Source organism: Triturus cristatus, chromosome 4_1 (genome assembly GCF_964204655.1).
Source record: "Triturus cristatus chromosome 4_1, aTriCri1.1, whole genome shotgun sequence".
NCBI classification, from domain to species: Eukaryota; Metazoa; Chordata; class Amphibia; order Caudata; family Salamandridae; genus Triturus; species Triturus cristatus.
This window is the reverse complement of record NC_140585.1, coordinates 992,707,104-992,726,944: the sequence shown is the minus strand read 5'-3', so window position 1 is coordinate 992,726,944 and position 19,841 is coordinate 992,707,104. Positions and strand designations below refer to the sequence as shown.

General features: G+C 44.6%; 1 protein-coding gene across 4 annotated transcripts in view; it reads right to left on the bottom strand.

The window, feature by feature from the left end:
- Positions 1 to 19,841, bottom strand: part of CEP290 (centrosomal protein 290) — a 1,516,454-nt gene that overhangs the window by 1,466,104 nt on the left and 30,509 nt on the right. For all 4 annotated transcript variants that reach the window (XM_085653911.1, XM_085653913.1, XM_085653912.1 and 1 more), the window contains exon 3: positions 12,308 to 12,385. In XM_085653911.1, coding sequence (XP_085510037.1) covers positions 12,308 to 12,385 — 78 coding nt within the window. The remainder of the gene's footprint in view (positions 1 to 12,307; positions 12,386 to 19,841) is intronic.

Below are 19,841 nucleotides of genomic sequence, written 5' to 3'. Positions count from 1 at the left end.
TGTTACCTCGGCCTCTTCCCTTGTAGTTATTTCCCCTGTACCCTCCTCTAAAATATCCCCTGTTGGGGGATGTTTGTGTAGGGTTTTTATAGGAGGAGGAAGCAGTGTCTGTACGGATGGTTTTGGATGCGCCTCTATAAAAGGAGCGGCAAAATGAGCCTCGTGTAGATGGAAACTGTAATGCTCCCATGGATTTTGCAGTCTCCGTGTCTTTTTCCAATCTTTCTAAAGCTGTGTCCACAGCCGGGCCAAAAGGTTTTTCCTGTTTAAACGGTTGATTCAGGATAGTAGTTTGCACTTCCTGTTTGAACGCAGAAATGCGCAACCAGGCATGCCTTCTTAATAACACACTAGTGTTGATTGATCTGGATGCAGTATCTGCTGCATCAAGGGCACATTTAATGGATGCGTTTGTGATTAACTTGCCTTCCTGAATTAGATCATTGGCTTTGGCCTTGTATTGGTCAGGCGAGTGTTGTATGAGGGTCTCAAGTTCATCATAGTGAGCTCTGTCATATCTGGCAATTAATGCCTGTGCATTAGCTATCCTCCAGTGACTAACTGCCTGGGAGGCAACTCGTTTGCCTGAAGCATCTAGTAATTTCGACTCTTGGTCTGGAGGTGGAGCATCACCGGAGGTTTGAGAGTTAACACGCTTCCTAGCACTGGACACTACCAGGGAATCTAAGGGGAGTTGGTCTTTAATGTAGGTGGGAACATAAAGGGCGGGTTTATATTTTTTATCAATCCGAGGATTGAGAATTCTGGTCCTGACTGGGTCTTTGAATACGTTTGGAGCATGTTTGATGACACCTTTGAGCATGGGCAGTGTTTGTACTGTCTTTTGTGACTGTGCAAAAGTGTCCACTAGGAAGTCTTCCTCTGTGGGTTCTGAATACATTTGTACACCATTATATTGGGCAGCCCTATCAATAAGCTGACTAAACCCACTGTTGTCATCTGGGGAAGACGGCCTAGTCGGGTATGCTTCTGGATCAGGAAGATCTGGAGGATTTACAGGGACATTGTAGTCGTCCCATGGATCTGGTGGTATGTCAGTGTCATCATCAGGATCAGTGAAAGGGTCATTATTGCCCCATCATCATCCTGTGGTGGTGGTGAATAGGGGGGGAAGTATGGGAGACTTTGGAGGAGAGAAAGGCTTAGTAGAAAGAACAGGAGAAGAGGGTCTTAAAGGTGAAGTTGCACAGTCTCTTTTCTTCACAGGCACCTCAGGGATGTGTGGAATGTCCAATTTCCTCTTCTTGTGTGGAATGCTGACAATATGGCCTTTCGTAGAGTCCACATGGAGAGTTATTTTGTTTTGGATCGACGGGATCTGGCAGAAATAGTTCTTCCTCTTCGATGACAGCCTTCGATGCCGATTTTTTCAGTTTCGAACGTGGTTTAGATTTTGGATTTGGAGCCGTAGAAGGGTTTTTTGTTTCCTTCGGCTTTGGTGTGGTGTCCGAAATCTTTTTCGGATCCGAAGGTTTTCGAGGTGCCATCGGATCCAAGACCTTTTGTTCTTTGGGTGCCGAGGTGCTCGATGCCGAGGCCTTTTTGGAGACCACAGGAGTAGAATGTGCTCCCGGTTTCAGTGGCGATGATGTTTTTGGGGCGCTGGCGTGCGGCTTGCTCGGTCCAGAGCTGCCGGAAGGCTTCTCCTTTGTCTTCGGAGCTGGGCCCGGGGGTGGGGCTTCTGAAGTTTTCTTTTGATCGCGACTAGGGTCTTCAGGCGAAGTCTTGACCGGAGCCTTTTGTTTTTGGGGTGGGGTTGGGACAGGGGCAGTTGTACTCACTCGTTGACCTTGAGTGATGGGGTCATCGGAGTCGGAGCCATCTGCTTCGGATACGATGTTGAGATCCTCTGAATCCTCTGCCTCTGGAACATCGGGGCCTTCATCGAAGATGTCCTCTGGCACCGGAGCAGCCTGTTGCACCATAACGTGTCGTCGAACCTGACGATCATGGATAGTCTTCTTGGACCGGAAGGAAGCGCAGGCTTAGCAATTGTTCTCCTCGTGCTCGGGCGACAGACAGAGGTTGCAGACCTTGTGTTGGTCACTGTGTGGGAATTTAGCTCCACACTGGAGACATTTTTAAATGGAGTCCTTTCCATTAGCCGTAGACTCGAATGGCGTCGATAGACCCAGTGGCCCGCGTCGACGACTGGAATAGAGTATGTGAGCTAGCGCGTCAAAAGGCATGCGAGCAAAAACAATACCGTCGAGTTTGCGATGGTTTGCGGGTCAAAAGGTTTGAAAACACGGTACCGAACCAGAGCGCTGAAGTTACATCCGAACCCAATGGCGGAAAAAAAACAATCGGAGGATGGAGTCAATGCCCATGCGCACTGTCATCCAAGGGGGGGAGTCACCTATCTCGTGACTACAGAGACTTCTTCCAAAACAACAATAAGGTGCAAGCATCCGAGCCCAACACCAGATGGCTATCTATGCACAGTGTGAATTCTGTAGCTCATATGCCTCGAACATACACGTTTGAACAGAATTAGCATATGGACAAAATATTACCTTAAATTCAGACAGTGCCCTTCCCTGATCCATAATGTGGTACTGCAAACTGGCTGCCGCAGGGTTTGTGCTGTAGGGGGTTTGGCCTACTTGTCCCAAGGACAAAATACACATGAAAACTTGTTGCCCTTGACCACAAACAATGTGTCCTGGGCATCGGGCTATAGGAAGTCCACATCCCTGCCAGTGATTAGAAGATTGTGGTGCAACCGTTTTCCTTCCTGCGCCTATACGTTTGCTCTCTTTATCTGGTTGTGGAGCATCACCAGTTGCTTGAGAGTTTACTCTTTTACGTGCTTTTGCAGCTTACACCTGATTCCAAATGTAGGTTTGTCCACTCTTGGAGTAATAATTCTAGTTTTAAAGGGCTCTTTAAAAATATCAGTAGTGTGTCTAAGCACACCCTTTAACATTGGTAAATATTTGATTGATTTTTGTGTGGAAGAAAGAGTTTCAAATAAAAAGTCATCCTCTGTTTCCCCAGTATGCAAAGGTACCTTATGAAAATTTGCTGCTCTTTCTATAAGGTCATAATATGTAGTGGTATCACCTGGTGTAGAGGGTTTGGCTGGATAAAGGTCTGGCTCGGTGTCATTAGGCGGGTCTGTGTCAAATGTATCCCAATCAACTTGTGGGAGTAGTTTGTGTTGATCAGCATCATAATCATCACACCCATCCCCTGTAAAAGAGTGTATTGACTCTGTTGAGGTGAAGGTGTATGTTGTATTGGAGGAGGAGTAATCCTAAGTGGAGAGGTGGCTTTATCATCCTGTTTTCTTTTCTTTGCAGGACTTACATGTTTTTGAGGAGGTCTAGTAAGTAGTCTTCCTGTATCTGGATGAATTACTAGATGTTTTTTGTTTATTGTCCAATTAAAGTTGCAATTTTTCAAAGACTGGTGAACCTCCTCTGAAGAATCATAAACTGTACGTTTTCTAGACTCTATTAAGTCTCCTGTTTACCTAGGTGACGAGTGTTTTGGATCAGAGGCTTTAGATTTAGAGCTAGAGTCTGAATGTGTTTTGAGATCTGAAGGATTCAGTACCGAAGGTGTAGATGTGTGTGCTTTGGATGTTTTCGGCTCCAAAGATTTTTTCGATTTGGAGCACGACTGATTTGGATCGATAGTCTTTGACTGTCTTTTCGGAGCTGAGCCGAGGCCAGACTTTCCATGATTAGTAACTCGGTGCAGACCATGGCCCGAAGGCAGTGGAGGCCCAACAGCAGACTTCTGTACCTCAGGTGTAACTTTTTGGGGCAGTTTACTCTTGGTTTGTTGCCCAGGTGTAAGGGTTTCTGCATCAGAGTCGGAGCTTTGTTCTTGGGAGAAAGTACCCTCATCTGCAGCTGACGGATGTGCCCCCATGTCCGGTGTATCATCGATGCTGCGTCAAGACATTTGATTTCTTCTTGCTTTACGGTGTGGAAGAGTCTTCTTAGACATGAAAGATTTACAGGCTTCGCAGTTCTGTTCTTGAGGATCCGGTGGGAGGCAGGAATTACACACTTTGTGTAAATCGGTATGAGGCAATTTTGTACAACAGGAAGGGGCCATTTCATACCATTGAGTATTTTCTGTATAAGAAAAAACGTCAAAGAGAATTTCCACCCCGAAGTGTGAAGGCCGGAAAGGTCGAAATGGAATTGAATCTCTTCTTAGACCATTTTAGAAGTACAATATATTGAATCTCGATCTATACTAATACAGTCACTGATAGAAAAGGATCTTATTGACGGTGTCGACCAGGGCAGAGGAACACACGACCGAACCAGATGGCGGGAAAAAAGCGATCTAACAGTAGAGTCAATGACCATGTGCAATGCAAGTAAAAGGAGGAGTCACTATAGCTCGTTACTCGAAGAACTTCTTCCAAGAAAAACAACTTTCACACTTCCGAACCCAAAACTAGATGGCAGATTTATGCTAAGCATGTGTATATACAGCCACACATGCCATCAATCATCTGTCTTATCTGTCCACCTTGAAGTCTACAGTAAGAAATGGGGGGGAACAACCATGGGAGTGCCCAGAGCACAACTAGTCATGATGAGACAGAGACCGAAAACATTGAAAGGGTTAAGAACAGGAAGACAGATTCTTTTCCTAACAATATCTTGGTGGACATGAATTCCATGTGACTTGGTTCTCTTACACATAACCAGAAATTGTAATCTGCTATGCACCTCAGTGCAATTGGCCAGTGGTGCTGTTCCCATGAAGCAAGACTAGCTCAAACCTAGAGTGGAACGGCGGTTTGGGACTTTCACTTCCAGAAAAAGAGCTTGGAAAAATTTGATAGTGCAGTGGAGTCTCTGGGTCATGAAAAGATTTGGTCCCGAATGGTCCTCGGTTCCCCAGCGATTAACATCCATTTATGGGACTCCAACAAATGAATCTGGATGAAGCTAGGCCTCTTGCACCAAGGTAAAGCAGTCTTGAAAGCAGGAACTTTCCACTTACACAGATTCACTCATACAAGTTGGAAAATAACTTTTTCACTACCTCAATACCAGCAAGGGAACTTTTGGCTGTCGTCGATGACGAAACTCCCTGCATACAACTCTTAATTTGTCTTCTCAACAATGGAGTAAAAAACCCTTACTCGGACAAACCAAGCACTTTAAAATGGACCTTGTACTAAATGCAGCACATAGTAGGAGTGAGCTCCAGAGGACTGTTACCCAAGCAAGAAATGCAGAGATAACCCAGGTCAGCTGCTTCAAATTCGCAGAGATTCTATATGCAAGGTTTGAAGTCAGAAGGTTGCAACATAAGCTGAAAAAGAAGATGAAGTGAAAAAAACTACAAGGAAGATCAAAACATTTGGAGTGCTAATCAGGTAAAAGTCACTGAATTAGTAATTCAATGAGTGTTGCCCATTCATAGCATGTGTGGGGCTAAAAACTGGAACAAACAGCAACAGACGCAGTGAAGGAGGTGTGCTGTGTACAAATGCATGTCACAGGCACACAAAATCTTTCAATTAACATCTACTGGAGTACCTTCACATTCTGTCACTAGGTAAACTGCGTTCCCCTGATATGACCCCTAAGCTCACATTAGAGTATGTGCGCAGACCTTGAATGGTAAACTCTTGGTGATTGGTGTTTTTCCATGTTACAATAAGCCAATGGTACTCAAATGCTACTCTTTATGTATTTTAGACAGATGGAGCCATCCTGCTCTGCAGCATTTCAGGAAACCAGCCTAAAGAGACCACAGCCTTGGAAGAATTACAACACTTGCTCATGGTGAAGTAGTGGAGACTGAGAGAATGTGCGTATGTAATATGCTTGGATTTCCCAAGTAATATTTGTTTGCTTATGGTGCAAATAGCCATCTTGATGTATTTCAGTACTCGGCTGTTTTCTGGCTTCCCTGTCGGAAACCCAAGTCAGAGGTTTACTAGGCCTGTCTTCATCGTATGTACCTTGGCTTTGTGCTCCATATTCTCGAAATGTCAGAGGTCCTCCAAGCAAACACAGGGAGTAGGAAAAGGTGTAACTGACTGTGCTGTAAGTGGACATGGATTCCATGATGGTGATTATCAAAAGGTAGATTGGCGGTATACAAGACTTTTAAACTGAGCAACGCTGGATAACCGGAGGACGCATGGCTTGCTCTGGTGGGGCTTTGAGAATGCCCAGAAGTAGATGGCATTTAAACTGCGTTTGTTCCCCAAGTATCTGCTAAGGCTATGGCTAAGTTGGAGCACCCAGAAAATGGTGGCATAGAACACAATCAGCTGCAAGACAGTGTTTGAGTGCAACAGCCAGATTTGACTCTCACTGTGGATAGTGGGGGAGAGTCAACAATCTTTTATCAATTCTCTGAATTCTGGTTGCCAAAGACATGCGAGATAGACTATTGAGCCATTACTAAACCATGTCACAGAGAAGTGAGAAGAAGGGTGGAAGGATTTCTTCAAACCCATGATTTTCTTCATGTGTGAGTCTTCCAAAAGAGAAGCAGTTGGTGACAGAGAAGTACAGGTATTCCAATGGTGTGAGACCTCAGGTAAAGCACTACACAGTGGCATATATGCAAGCTTGAGCAAGGGGCCACAATGTTTGTGAGAATCCCAATCCCTACGCTTCTTATCGGTCGGTGAGTAAGACACACACAGATCAGAGAGAATGAAGGTAGAGGGCGAGAGTCACACAAGTGCCACTCGTCTGCTTCTTTGGATCGGCAAGAAGGTAGACTGGCTCAGCAGGGATTTGGTTCTGGGGATGAGAGATCCATTGTGCTCCCCTGGACGTCATAGCCTTACTCCACCACCCTTCTAAACTTAAAGTATTTTACTGGGACAAGGTGTGGGTTTTTTTACCCACAAAAAGTAATTTCCTCGGGACATTGTTTGGATCACAAAGGTGCAACAAGCAATTTCCATAGGAGTTTAAGTGGGGAACTGCACACCTTCTTGATTCTTCACCTATTGTGTTCTTTATAGATTTTACAAATACCTTCACAAAGAAATTTCCATCCCTACATTATGTTACAACAACCCTGAAAATCTACTGTCTACATGTTAAAAGGTGCTCATGGAAATATATGTTGCTCGTGCACCAACATCCAGTAACTGATTGGTCTTTCCCTTTATTATATTCCCGACTGCCTAGAGTTGATAACTATGATCTACCGATATTGCATATGATTTTGCTTGCCGTGAACATTTCAGAGGGTTTATATCCCATGCTAAGGACACAAACCATAATGTAATCAATCACATTGCTAAATATTGATTCTCAGGAGGTTTTATAAACTGCTGCCTAGAGAATATTAGTAAGATAGGAGACATGGACAAGGGGGTGAAGGCCTGCAAGGGACAGCAGACTTCTATCCCTACATTCAGATTCATTCCAAGTGGACAATCACCCAAGGTCCCTTAATGGAACACAGACTGTGTTTGAAAAAGTATGCAGGATTCTTAACTGGGAAATTATTTCATTGCAAATAAGTAAACACCCCACCTGCAGTCAGAAACTATTGCTACATAGCATTCTTTATTACAAATGGCAGGGGGACTAAGCTTTCTTGCACCCTCCTGTTTGTGAATCAGAAGGGGGGGGGGGAGGGGGGGAGTCACAAAAGTAACTTTGTGAATGGGAAAGGATTTTCCAGCTCACAGAATAACTATTGCACATTTCAGGGCACTGCTTTGTAGTTGCAAAGTCTGTGATTTTGCCAATCCTAGGCTTTGGGGCTACAAAATGGTTTTGTACATTGGGCTCTTGTTACTGTAAATAAAGTTCTCCACCCCTCCAACAAATGGGACACTCGTGTATCAGGCCTAACCTACGCATGTGGGGCTAGAGTCAGTTTTCTTGGCAAATGCACCTTATTTCACCAGTGAAAAAAGAATCCTCAGTCAAGCATGGGTATCCTTGTATGGAACATAATTTGCTTTCATCATTGACCAGTTAGGTTAGTCTAGGTAAAGCTACAGAGGGTTAAACAAGTGTCTATAATTAAAATTCCATGCCGGTTAAATGACCAGTGACAGGTCCAGAAAATATCAAACAAAGAGCAATAAGAATATCAAATTGAAGCTCTAAATAACAGCATTTCATTGCATTCATTAAAAGTGTATAGGTAGAAGAGTGGAGATAAGAATGTACCCAATCTGATTTTATGTTAGATAAATTACACATTATTCTAGACAACAATGGTCCCTAAAAGGAAGAATTTTTGAAAGCGAAATGAATATAGACTCAGTCGTTACTATATTGTCTTAACTTGCCCAGCCGGACAGAGGTCTAACATTTACTTTTAAACAATTTTAAAACAATTAGTACATACAGTACATAAAGTGGGACACAAGCCTGTGTCCTACTTAGCCATGAGGTACAAGAGAGAACGGTAAACAACAGGAGGCTCAGGCAATGCTAATTGGTTTGTTTCACATGAGTATACACAGAATTGTGAGGAACAAATCGCAAAAAACACCTTTACAAAGAAATAAATAGCAGTTTTTCGTATAAGGTGTATCAAGGTGTCGACGGCGTTTCGAACCGTGGAGAGAATGGGCGGTTCATCACCAGGACATAAGGTACATGCCTGTTAGGTAGAACCTAATAGTCTGAAGGGAAAGTGTGGAAGGAAAATACAACAAGGAAGCAATTAGGGTATATATGCTTAGATGTCATTGAGTTAAAAGACAACGCGGTTTTAAACTCAGGAAGGTGTGGATTGAAGAACGGTGAGTGGTAGTGAGTTGCGTAGTTAAGGAGCGGTACTGGAAGTGATAGGGTACGTGGTATAGTGGATTAAGGATCTGCGTGTGACCTATCAAGGTGGCTAATTAGGCCAAAAACGTACAGTGCTTACGCAAGCAATAACGGCAAATAGGCACCATGCTGGGGAAGATGTGAATAGGATCAGTTAGATGCTACGATCACGTAGAATGAGCACACAGTCCCCACCGTTTTTATACTTCAGCTCCTAGAGGTCTGCCTAACAAGAAATTTCTTTTTATTTGAAGACCAATTCTACCAAAGGCACATCAATGGGGGCTATTTTTGCCCCTAATCTGGCTATTCTTTATATGGACTCATTAGAAACCAACCATATCCTCTCCGTAACAAACCCATTCAGCTCATGCATAGGAAAATGGAAACGCTACATAGATGACATTTTTATGATATGGCAGGAGAGTGACACCACACTTGCTTCATTTCTCCACTAGCTCAATAATAACTGTGGGGGCCTGAAATTCACCTTAACTCATGATAGGAACTCTATTTCCTTCCTTGACTTCAACATTAAATACAATGATGGCTTCCTTATCACTGGATTATTCCGAAAACCCATGGAATGCAACACCTTGCTGAGCTATGATAGCAATCACCCCCGTGCATTGAGAGACTCTCTTCCCTTATCACAGTTCCTTCGTATTAGGAGAAACTGTTCCCTTAAAACTGACTACTTTCATGAAGCAAAAACACTCTGTACTAAACTAGCCAGTAGAGGATACCCACATAGATTGGTCAGAAATGCAATGAAAGAGCATGGTATTGTCCCCGAGAGGTCTTATTAGAGCCCAAAACTAAATCCAACTCAGAACGCTTGGTATGCGTAACCACCTTCTCTCCAGTCTCAAATGCAAAACGCAAAACTTATTACGCAACTGGTCTGTCCTAAATGCCGGCACACTAAGTTTAGAACACCCAATGTTTGCTTTTAAGAAAACCAAGAACATCAAAGACCACCTTGTTCGCGCAGCACTACCCAGCAGCAAAAAAACTCCAATACCCTTAATGATCAATGGGCCCTTCCACCACTTAAAGGACACTCCAAATGTGGTAAATGTGTGGTTTGTGATTTCACCATAGAAGGCAAAGAATTTGTATTTAAAGATATAAAAAGTGAACTGAGTATATTTACAAATTGTAATACTTGCAATGTGGTGTACGCAATTCTTTGCCCTTGTGACAAAATATATATTGGACAGACCACTCAAAAAATCCGTCTACGTATCTCCCAACATCGGAGTAGAATCAGGTGCAAAACAGCCAACGCACCTCTGGTGGAAAATTTTGAACTAAATGGACACTCTGAAAATGACATTCGCTGGACTATTATCACAGTGGTCAAACTACCCCCTAGAGGGGGGGACATTGCCAAACTTCTGAACAAAGAAGAATTTAAATGGATAATTAGAACTGACAGCCTCAACACTGGACTGAATCGCCTCGAGGACTGGACATCATTGATTTAAAAATGTCTCTAATTTAAACACCTAAAATTGGGTTCTGAAAATTGTTTTCTGTAAAATATATTGAATTTCCTGTCTCCTTGTTATTGGTTACTAGCCACCCACAGCACATTCCAAGATGTCACCACCTCCATGCCACTCTTCAGTCTATCCTCCATTTCCATCAATCCCCCTACCCTAGTCCTTCCTCTATCTCCCCCACATCCCACCTGACCCATAACATCCAATCAACACTAGTGCCCTGCCTCTATATAATTCAACATTAAAAGCTTGACTCGGTACGTATGCACATCTGTCTGATTCCGCGATCGAGCCACTGCTTCTAATCGGTAAGTCCTAGACTCCAACGGGACAACACGCACGCTTCCACTCCTTGCCAGCGCCTTAATGTTTTCCCCCCTTCTTCCAGGCGATCGAGCCGTCCAAGATACATAATTGTACCTATCCTTTACGGGTTAAATCCCGAAGAATTCTACTGGTGAGTGCCTACCTTGACTTACTTCGGCCCTACCCACGACACCGCATGGGTCTAACCAATTCTTTTCACTCCTAGACGCCGCCATTGTAGCAGCGCTCTCACCCCCAATTGCTGCCAATTCAGCAGCGCACCAGAAGCACCTACTGTCCCCTAACCAAAACCCGTTTAGGTATGTAAATTACCCGCACAAGTCACAACTCTGGCACAAGAATTCTTACCACCGCCCCCCCACCAACCTCCCTCTATTAATTACGCTTCCGTGGGTTGTATAATTCTGACATTTTCATTCATGTAATGCATCATGATGTGTTCTGTAATTCCCGCTTCATTTTGCCAGTAGTCCAATGACGAGACCTTCTTGTTTTAATGGTTAACTATCATGAATTAGAACAAATTGACCCACAATTGTATGATCTTCGTGATACCTTCTGAATAGATCCACATCTAAGGTTTCTGTCGATTATGTGCAAGACTCATGCGGGCTCAACACGAATGATCACGATTCGCATAATTATAATTGGCATGTCCTTTTTAACTTTCTAGCGGCTCACTTCCTTTTGCAGTATAAATTATTCTTATTGCGTCCTTTCTTTAAATAATTTTAACCGCTCTGGCCAAAACCACATCACCTTGTAATGCGTATACTGGTTATTCTCCGTTGACACCTTAACCTTAAATATGCTCATTCTACGTGATCGTAGCATCTAACTGATCCTATTCACATCTTCCCCAGCATGGTTCCTATTTGCCGTTATTGCTCGCGTAAGCACTGTACGTTTTTGTCCTAATTAGCCACCTTGATAGGTCACACGCAGATCCTTAATCCACTATACCACGTACCCTATCACTTCCAGTACCGCTCCTTAACTACGCAACTCACTACCACTCACCGTTCTTCAATCCACACCTTCCTGAGTTTAAAACCGCATTGTCTTTTAACTTCTTGACATCTAAGCATATATACCCTAATTGCTTCCTTGTATTTTCCTTCCACACTTTCCCTTCAGGCTAATAGGCTCTACATAACAGGCATGTACCTTATGTCCTGATGATGAACCGCCCATTCTCTCCACGGTTCGAAACGCCGTCGACACCTTGATACACCTTATACGAAAAACTGTTATTTATTTCTTTATAAAGGTGTTTTTTGCGATTTGTTCCTCACAATTCTGTGTATACTCATGTGAAACAAACCAATTAGCATTGCCTGAGCCTCCTGTTCACCGTTCTCTCTTGTACCTCATGGCTAAGTAGGACACAGGCTTGTGTCCCACTTTATGTACTGTATGTACTAATTGTTTTAAAATTGTTTAAAAGTAAATATTAGACCTCTGTCCGGCTGGGCAGGTCAAGCCAATATAGTAACGACTGAGTCTATATTCATTTCGCTTTCAAAAATTCTTCCTTCTAGGGACCATTGTTGTCTAGAATAATTAACTCCCAAGGTCCCTGGTCCATTACCTTTGTGTTCCCTTGTTGTTTAATATATTACACAAGCACAAACTCTCAAGTAAAGTCCATCAATACAATAAAATTAATGTATTGCTTTTTTTTAGGGCACAATCAGTACAAACCTTCATTAAAGACTGGGTTATTCTAAAAAGCTGCATAAGATGTTCAGGACTTTCACCATTCAAGCCTTTGGTTTCAACCTGAGGGGAAAAAAACAGTTATAGCATGGTGTGTCAAAAATACACAAGTGGATATACCACAAACATACAGCAATGAAAATGAAGACACAACAAGGGAGTGACTTTGGATCATATGTGACCTTAAGTCAACCACACTGCGAAACATTCAAAGTTGTAGGATTTCTTCTTTATTTAATTTCAGATCCTTTTATCAGTAAACTCAAATAACACTGTTACAGAAATGCTAGAAGAATCTAAGCATGGGCAATACAAGATTAGAATGAGATACTGATGAAAGAGGAAGAGGAGAGCTAAAAAGAAAAGGGATAGCATGACCTCACATTTTACATAACTAATGACGTTAAATATCAACAGAGAACATTAACCCCTTCGGTGCTCATGACGGAACGGTTCCGTCATGAGCCACGGTTGAGCTGTGCTCATGACGGAACCGTTCCGTCATGACCACGCCCGCGCAAGATTCCGTCAGCACAGCGGCGGAATTTGCGCAGCATGGAAGGGGTTAATGATGAAATCTCAAATGACATCATTGATGACATCACAGATCACACCACTGATGACATAATACAATTGATATGAAAGTTTGCTATTCACTTTTCATAAGGGAAGATATTCAGCAAGGGACACACAAACTCAATTTTCCATAACATCTGTGCGACTGATGGGCGTATCCTTCTGCAACAACCAGAATATGAAGCATATCTGTTTACCATATCGACCTACCCTCCTCCTGGAGATAACCACACATTCATTGGGCAAATCATGAAGATCATCTCTTCCAACAATGAAGAACACAACAATCAGATTTTCTTGGCGACTTCAACATTCACTGGAATGACACTAATGTCTGCTTGTGAAGAGCTTTGAGTCCTTCCTTCATGACCTCAACCTAACTCAAGCATTCTTCAGCCCGACTCATAATAAAGGGGTCACTTTAGACTTAATCATTGCTAAGGAGAACACCATACAAACTGAATCTATCCTACCATGCGACTGGACTGACTACTATTGCATCACCTTCTTTATAGCTGAAAGGACAGTTATCTCAAGGGGTCAACCTGTGAAAGCCAAACATTGGGTTAGAGACAGCAGTAATATCAACCCAATTTCACTTTCGGCTATTAGTAACTGCAGCCTATTCCTACCCAGTAACATGTATGACACACAGGACCTTGCCAATCACATCATCACCTCCATGTCAAACATCATGGATGCCTTTTCCCACCAAACAACTAAAGAGTGTCCCAATCAAAAGACCCAAACTTTGGTTAAACTGTAACCTTAATGAGGAACGTCGCTGTCTCAGACTTGCAGAAAGATCATGAAGACTGACCTCCTATCAGATGAACCTCAATCTTCTGCGTCAGAGACGATGCCCCTACAATAGGCCCATTAGAAATTCCAAAGAAGCATTTTTCTGACATCAGCTAAAAACTGCAGAGAATCAAGCCAAAAAACTGTTTGAAAAATGTCAAAAAGCAAACTAATTTTAAAAGCAATTCCCCTTCCTCCGACAATAAAATTACCAAATTGCAAAAAATGGCCTCCTTCTATGCTGAGGAAATCAAGCTAATCAACACTGATCCCCATAACACTATGAAACTCGTACTGCTCAAAGCCCTTCCATACCCCATTCCCCTTCTTCAGGAAGAATGCTCTAGATACCTTCCCCATAAACCAAAAATGCCTCTTGGTCCATTTTTTAAATCTTTGCTGAAAGCGACATCTTAAAACTATTGGCATATCTGAAATACTCTAACCACTTCCACGTTCGTCTACCTCAAATTCCTCCATGAGACCAAACACCTCCTGCTCCCATTATGGACCAGGATTAACAATGCCTCATGCCTCCATACCAGACTGCCTAAAAAGTGATCAAGTTAACCCTACCTTAAAAAACCCCTACTCAAACCAGTCTGACCCTAACAACTGTCACCCAATCTCCAACATTCCAAACTTGGCCAAACCTTTGGAAAAATGTGTGTATCAACAGATTTGCAGTCATAGAGAGCAATTGCAACTCCTCGACCTATGCCAATCTGGTTTCAGGCCGGGACACAGCACTGAAACTGCCTTGGTACACAAAGTTGATGACTAAGATCACTTGATCAGAATGAATCTTACTTAGTAATCCTACTTGACTGGTCAGCTGCGTTTGACACGGTCAAACATGAGACTTTCATGAACCTCTTAGAATGCAGGGTGGGTCTCTCCAGTGCTTTGTAAAAATGGTTCTCCTCATTCCTACACAACAGATCTCAACACGTTTTGATCAACTATGCTCTATTGGATCAGTCACCAATCATGCTTGGCGTCACCCAAGGCTCAACTATCTCCCCCACCCTGTTTAACCTGTACATGGAACCCTTGACCGAAATTCTCACTCTCTCACATTCCCTATCATACGTATGCATATGATACTCAACTCTACATGAAAACTGGCTCACCTGAAGACATCAGCTTCCTCAATAACACTTTGACAAAAAATGAACATTGATTGACTCGTAACTACCTCAAAGTTATGCACTCAAAACCGAATTCCTATTAATGTCACCACCCAATATCACTCCTAACATCAAAGAATGAATACCACATCTTACAACCCTGAACTGTACCCTACACATTATTGACTCAGCAAAGTCCCTAGGAATAATCTTGGACAATAACCTCTCCATGCAGACCATAAATGTGTCTTTAAGTTGTTCATGTCGTAATTCTGAAACTCCACTCTGACATTCTACGCCCCTCCACATGCCATGCCACTCTGCAACATGCCACCTCTAAGATACTGTACCACAATCCACTCTATGACACACCAGTCCACTCTACTACATGACACGCCACTTCACTCAAGGAGTCAACTCCATTCTATGACACTCCACTCTACCATACGACACTTCCCTCTACGAAACTGTACCATACACCATTATGACACTCCAAACCACTTTACAACACGCCACTCCACTCTGTGATATCCCACTTCACTCCACTCTAAGACACTATACCACACATCACTCAATGACACACCACTCCTCTTGATGCCACACCACTCTAGAACACGCCTGTCTACAACACATCACTCCACTCTAATGTATGACATGCCACAACATTCTAAGCCACTCCACAACACTCTACTCCACTCCCCTCCACTGTACACCAGTCTTGTCCACAACACTCTACAACATGCGTGCCACTTCACAACATCCTACTTCACTCTACGCCACTCCAATCTACTCTATTCCAAACTAAGACACTCTGAACCACCCTACTCTATAGCACACCACTACACTACGCCACACCACTGTAAGACACTACTCAACTCCCCCCACGTCACTTTACCCCAATCTACTCTGACACACTACTCCACTGTACGACACTCCACTGTACAACACTGTACTCCACCTTATGAAACTCAACTGTACTCCATGATACTTTTATGCACTGTACACTTGTACGATACTCCACTCAATAAACACTCCACAACACTGTACTCCACTCTAGGCCACTCCACTGTACAACAAACTTCTCAAGTCTATGACACTCTACTCGACAACACTCAACTGTACAACATTCCACTCCACTGAACGCCACTCTACTTTACTCTGCGATACGCCACAACACTGTATGTCCCTCCACTCGAAGACACTATACAACAGGCCACGCCACTGTACAACACACCAGTCCACTCCTCACTATGACACTCCACTGTATGACACTCCAGTCTACGAAATAACACTACTCTACACCACTCCACTCTAACACACACTATACAAGACCAAACTATATGTCATGCCACTCACCTCTATTGTTCGACATGCCACTCCACTCTATGCCACTCCAGTGTACTCTACACTATTAATATTGAAGCTTATAGAGCGCACGGCTACCTCCAACAAAAGTGTCCCGCCGCTAGCAGTGTATCCAACCTATAGGGAGTGAACAAGAGTAGGCCATGAGCTCTAGGGAAGGCTGTAGAGCCAATTTTTTAAAGCTTTCTTAAACATAGATTCCGACTTGGTCTTCCTCAGATGCTCGGGCATAGAGTTCCATAATGCGAATTTCACTGAAAAGGCACGGACACCGATCCTCGCCTTTGCACAACGGGGGATCACCAGTAGTTTCTGGTCATTCAATCTGAGTACTCTATTCTGGCTGTATTTCTGAAGTCTCTGCTTTAAATATTGAGGACCAGTTTCTTCAATTGCTCTATGGGCCAGGGTAAATGCCTTCTACTCTATTCTTCTTTTTACAGGCAACCAGTGTAGACTACGCAAATGGGGGGTAATGTGATGTCGCAATGGCCCTTTCCTAATGAGCGTGGTCGCCGAGTTTGAATAATCTGTAACCTCCTGGGCAAGTACTCAGGGAGACCAAGGTAAAGGCTATTAGCATAATCAAGCTGAGAAGAGACTAATGCATGAACCACAGTCTTCCTACAGTCCTTAGGCAGGAAGTGAAAGATTCTCCGCAGAGCCTTCAACTTTCAGAAACACAGAGAGGAAACATGAGAAATGTGCACTTTGCTACTAAGTTGCGAGTCAAACTTGAACCCTAGATTCCTGGCAAAAGCAACTGGAAGAGGAGGTGGATTTAGCTCAGACGGCCACCATAGTGCCGACCGAGGGGGAGTGGATTGATTAAAAAACAGGACCTTGTTTTTGTCGGTATTTAATTTTAAGCAACTATCCGCCATCCATGACGAGATATTAAGAATACACTGCTTACAATTGGCAAAAGCTATCTCATTGTGTTCCCTTATTTTTTTTTTTATTTTATTAACATTTTGGTTTTTTATTATAGGAGCTCACCCAAACTGATTTTGAAAATTGTGCTGGTTTTTAGCTTTTGTTTTACTATGTCTACACACATAAAATGTCATCAGAAGAACCAGAGGAAGACTTACAACTGGTTGAAGTTGTTGAACAGGGGAACTCAGCTGCACATGAACACTCTTCTGATGAAGAACCAACAATAAAGAAACAAAGCATTTCTTTGGATTTTTTCACTATTCCATCTGGTAAATCGAAGACCACAACTAAATTGGTGAGATGCAGCATATGCGAGAAAACATTATCTAAGGGCACAGCAAAAAAATATTAATGTGGTACAACAAGCATGTTGTACCACTTGAAAACATACACCATGAAGCAACTCAAAATTGCACACAGAAAAAACAGTAGCAGGATCATCACTCTCCAGACCTCCAGCCCCTGTTCCTGACGACAAAGTTCTAGCTTAAGTGGAGAGGAGATGCAGTGAAATGCCACCAGAACTAAAGCTATGAACTAAAACACCATCGTAACATCTGGGGAGCAGTCTATGGATGTAATTTTGCAGAATGTGAAAAAACATACTTTTTTTTGTGTGAAAAACTTTCTTTATTGGCATTTATAGATAGTGAAACACGCAGGCACATGCGACATCGCCATTACCACATAGGTTTACATTGCGAGTGCGTCCAGTCACAGTCCTTACGATCTAGCAGCCTCTCGACCCTTCAGGCCGTTCTTCGCTGTCCTGAGTGTGGCTGCAGATGTGTGCCCGGGTCTAGACTCTGGGTGTGCCCTACTGGAGTGCGCCATGATCGACTCGCCGCAGGGGTGCCGTGCAATGTGACTGAACCCCCTGTGAGGGGCGTCGCAGAGGCTATAGAAGTGCGGCCATTGAGTAACCACGAACTAACTGGGGGTAGAAAACCAGGGAAAGGGGGTGCACTGTGTCGCCCATCGGGAGTACTGGTAGCTGTGCGCTCTCGGGCTGGACCATCCTGTGGGAGAGGGCCGGTGTGATCGTGGACGCGGAGCTGGGTAGGGGGCAAGGGGGGCGGGTGCATCTCGCCTGGCCTATGAGGACTCTGGCTGTGGGGCCTGTGGTGACAACCTCTGCGAGACACCGGGCGCTGGACCTGCCTGCGCATTACCCAGGGTGGACTCCGGAGTGGCGGACGCCCCCGAGGGGTCTATCAGTCTCGAGCTCGCCGCAGCCTCCGTTTCCTGCGTGAATGTGTGCATTAACATGGCCCAGGGCATGGAGATCGGGTGTTTGCGCATCCCACGGGCCTCCTCCGTTCTGAGTGTGGTTTCCTCCGCCTTGCCCCACTTCCTGACAGCCCCCACCCATGCCGCTATGGGGGGCCCCCCCGGCGCCTTCCAATGCATAGCAATGCATCGTTTAGCGAGGATCAACATTAAGAAGGCAAACCTCCTCTCTACCTTCTGCCGCTTATGCCGTCCATGAATTCCCAGCGCACACGCCTCCCATGTGCCCAGGTCCTGGAACCCTGTAACCGTTTCTAGGGCAGTGTGAATTGTGTGCCAGTAACTGTAGAGCGTCGGACAGTCCCAAAACATGTGCCTAAACGAGGCAGCAGGCTCCAGACATCTAGGGCAGCCAAACACCCCCTCTGGGAAATATTTCTGCAACTTTTCGGGGGTTAGATATGCCCTATGCAGGATATGCAACTGAATGTTCTTAAACCGATAGTTGTGGGACACTTTCTTGGTGTACTCCAGAGCCCTCGTCCACTCCCTATCATGCAGGGGCCGTTGGAAGTCATCTTCCCAGTGTTCTCTAAGGGTCGCCAACGTAGGACTCCGCAGGGCTCTCACCGCTTTGTATATCCATGTGACTAGATGGCGGCCGGGCCCCATCTGGAGTATCGCATGGATGACCGGGTGTGGAGGGGGCTCCGCATCAATCCCCCCCCCACTGCCTACGGCAGTCCATGAGAAGCTGCCTATGCTGCAGGAATTGGCCCCCGGGGAGCTCGAAGTCTCCGACCAGCGCCTCAAAGGATTGCAGACTCTCCCCAGAGAACAGCATCCCCACCTCTGTTACCGCGTGATCCGTCCACACCCGCATAATTTGCTCCGTATAGTATGCCCGACCACTAGGTAGCCCCACCAATGGCAACAACGGGGAGTACAGGGGAATACCCCGGCCAAGTCGATGAACACGCGCCAAGCAGGCACGTGCCGTCATGACTTGGAGGGGCCGGGATGTCGGCGGTACCGCCCCCGGTAGCAACATGCAGTGGACAGCGGGGATTGGAATCCGCCCTGTCGCCGTGCACAGCTCCTCTTGCGCCCTGCCCGCCGTCCAACGTGACACCCATTGTAATTGGGCAGCAAGGAAATACTGATCAAGGGGCAATTGCAGTTTCGCCAGGGCTATCCGCCGGCGGCCGTTGCCCCAGATGAGGGTCCCGAGCATGGTATCCAATTCCCGGAACAGGGATCTCGGGGGAACCACCGGGAGATTGGAGAAGAGATTGAGCAGGCGCGGCACCAGGATCATTTTCGCAACGGCTATCTTTCCCGGAACAGCCAAGTGGAGACCCTTCCAGAAATGGACTAAGGATCGGATGTTACCCATCAACTTGCGGTAATTCCCCTCATAGATATCTTGCGGCGTATGCTATAGCTTAACGCCGAGATATCGAACCGCTTGGGGACTC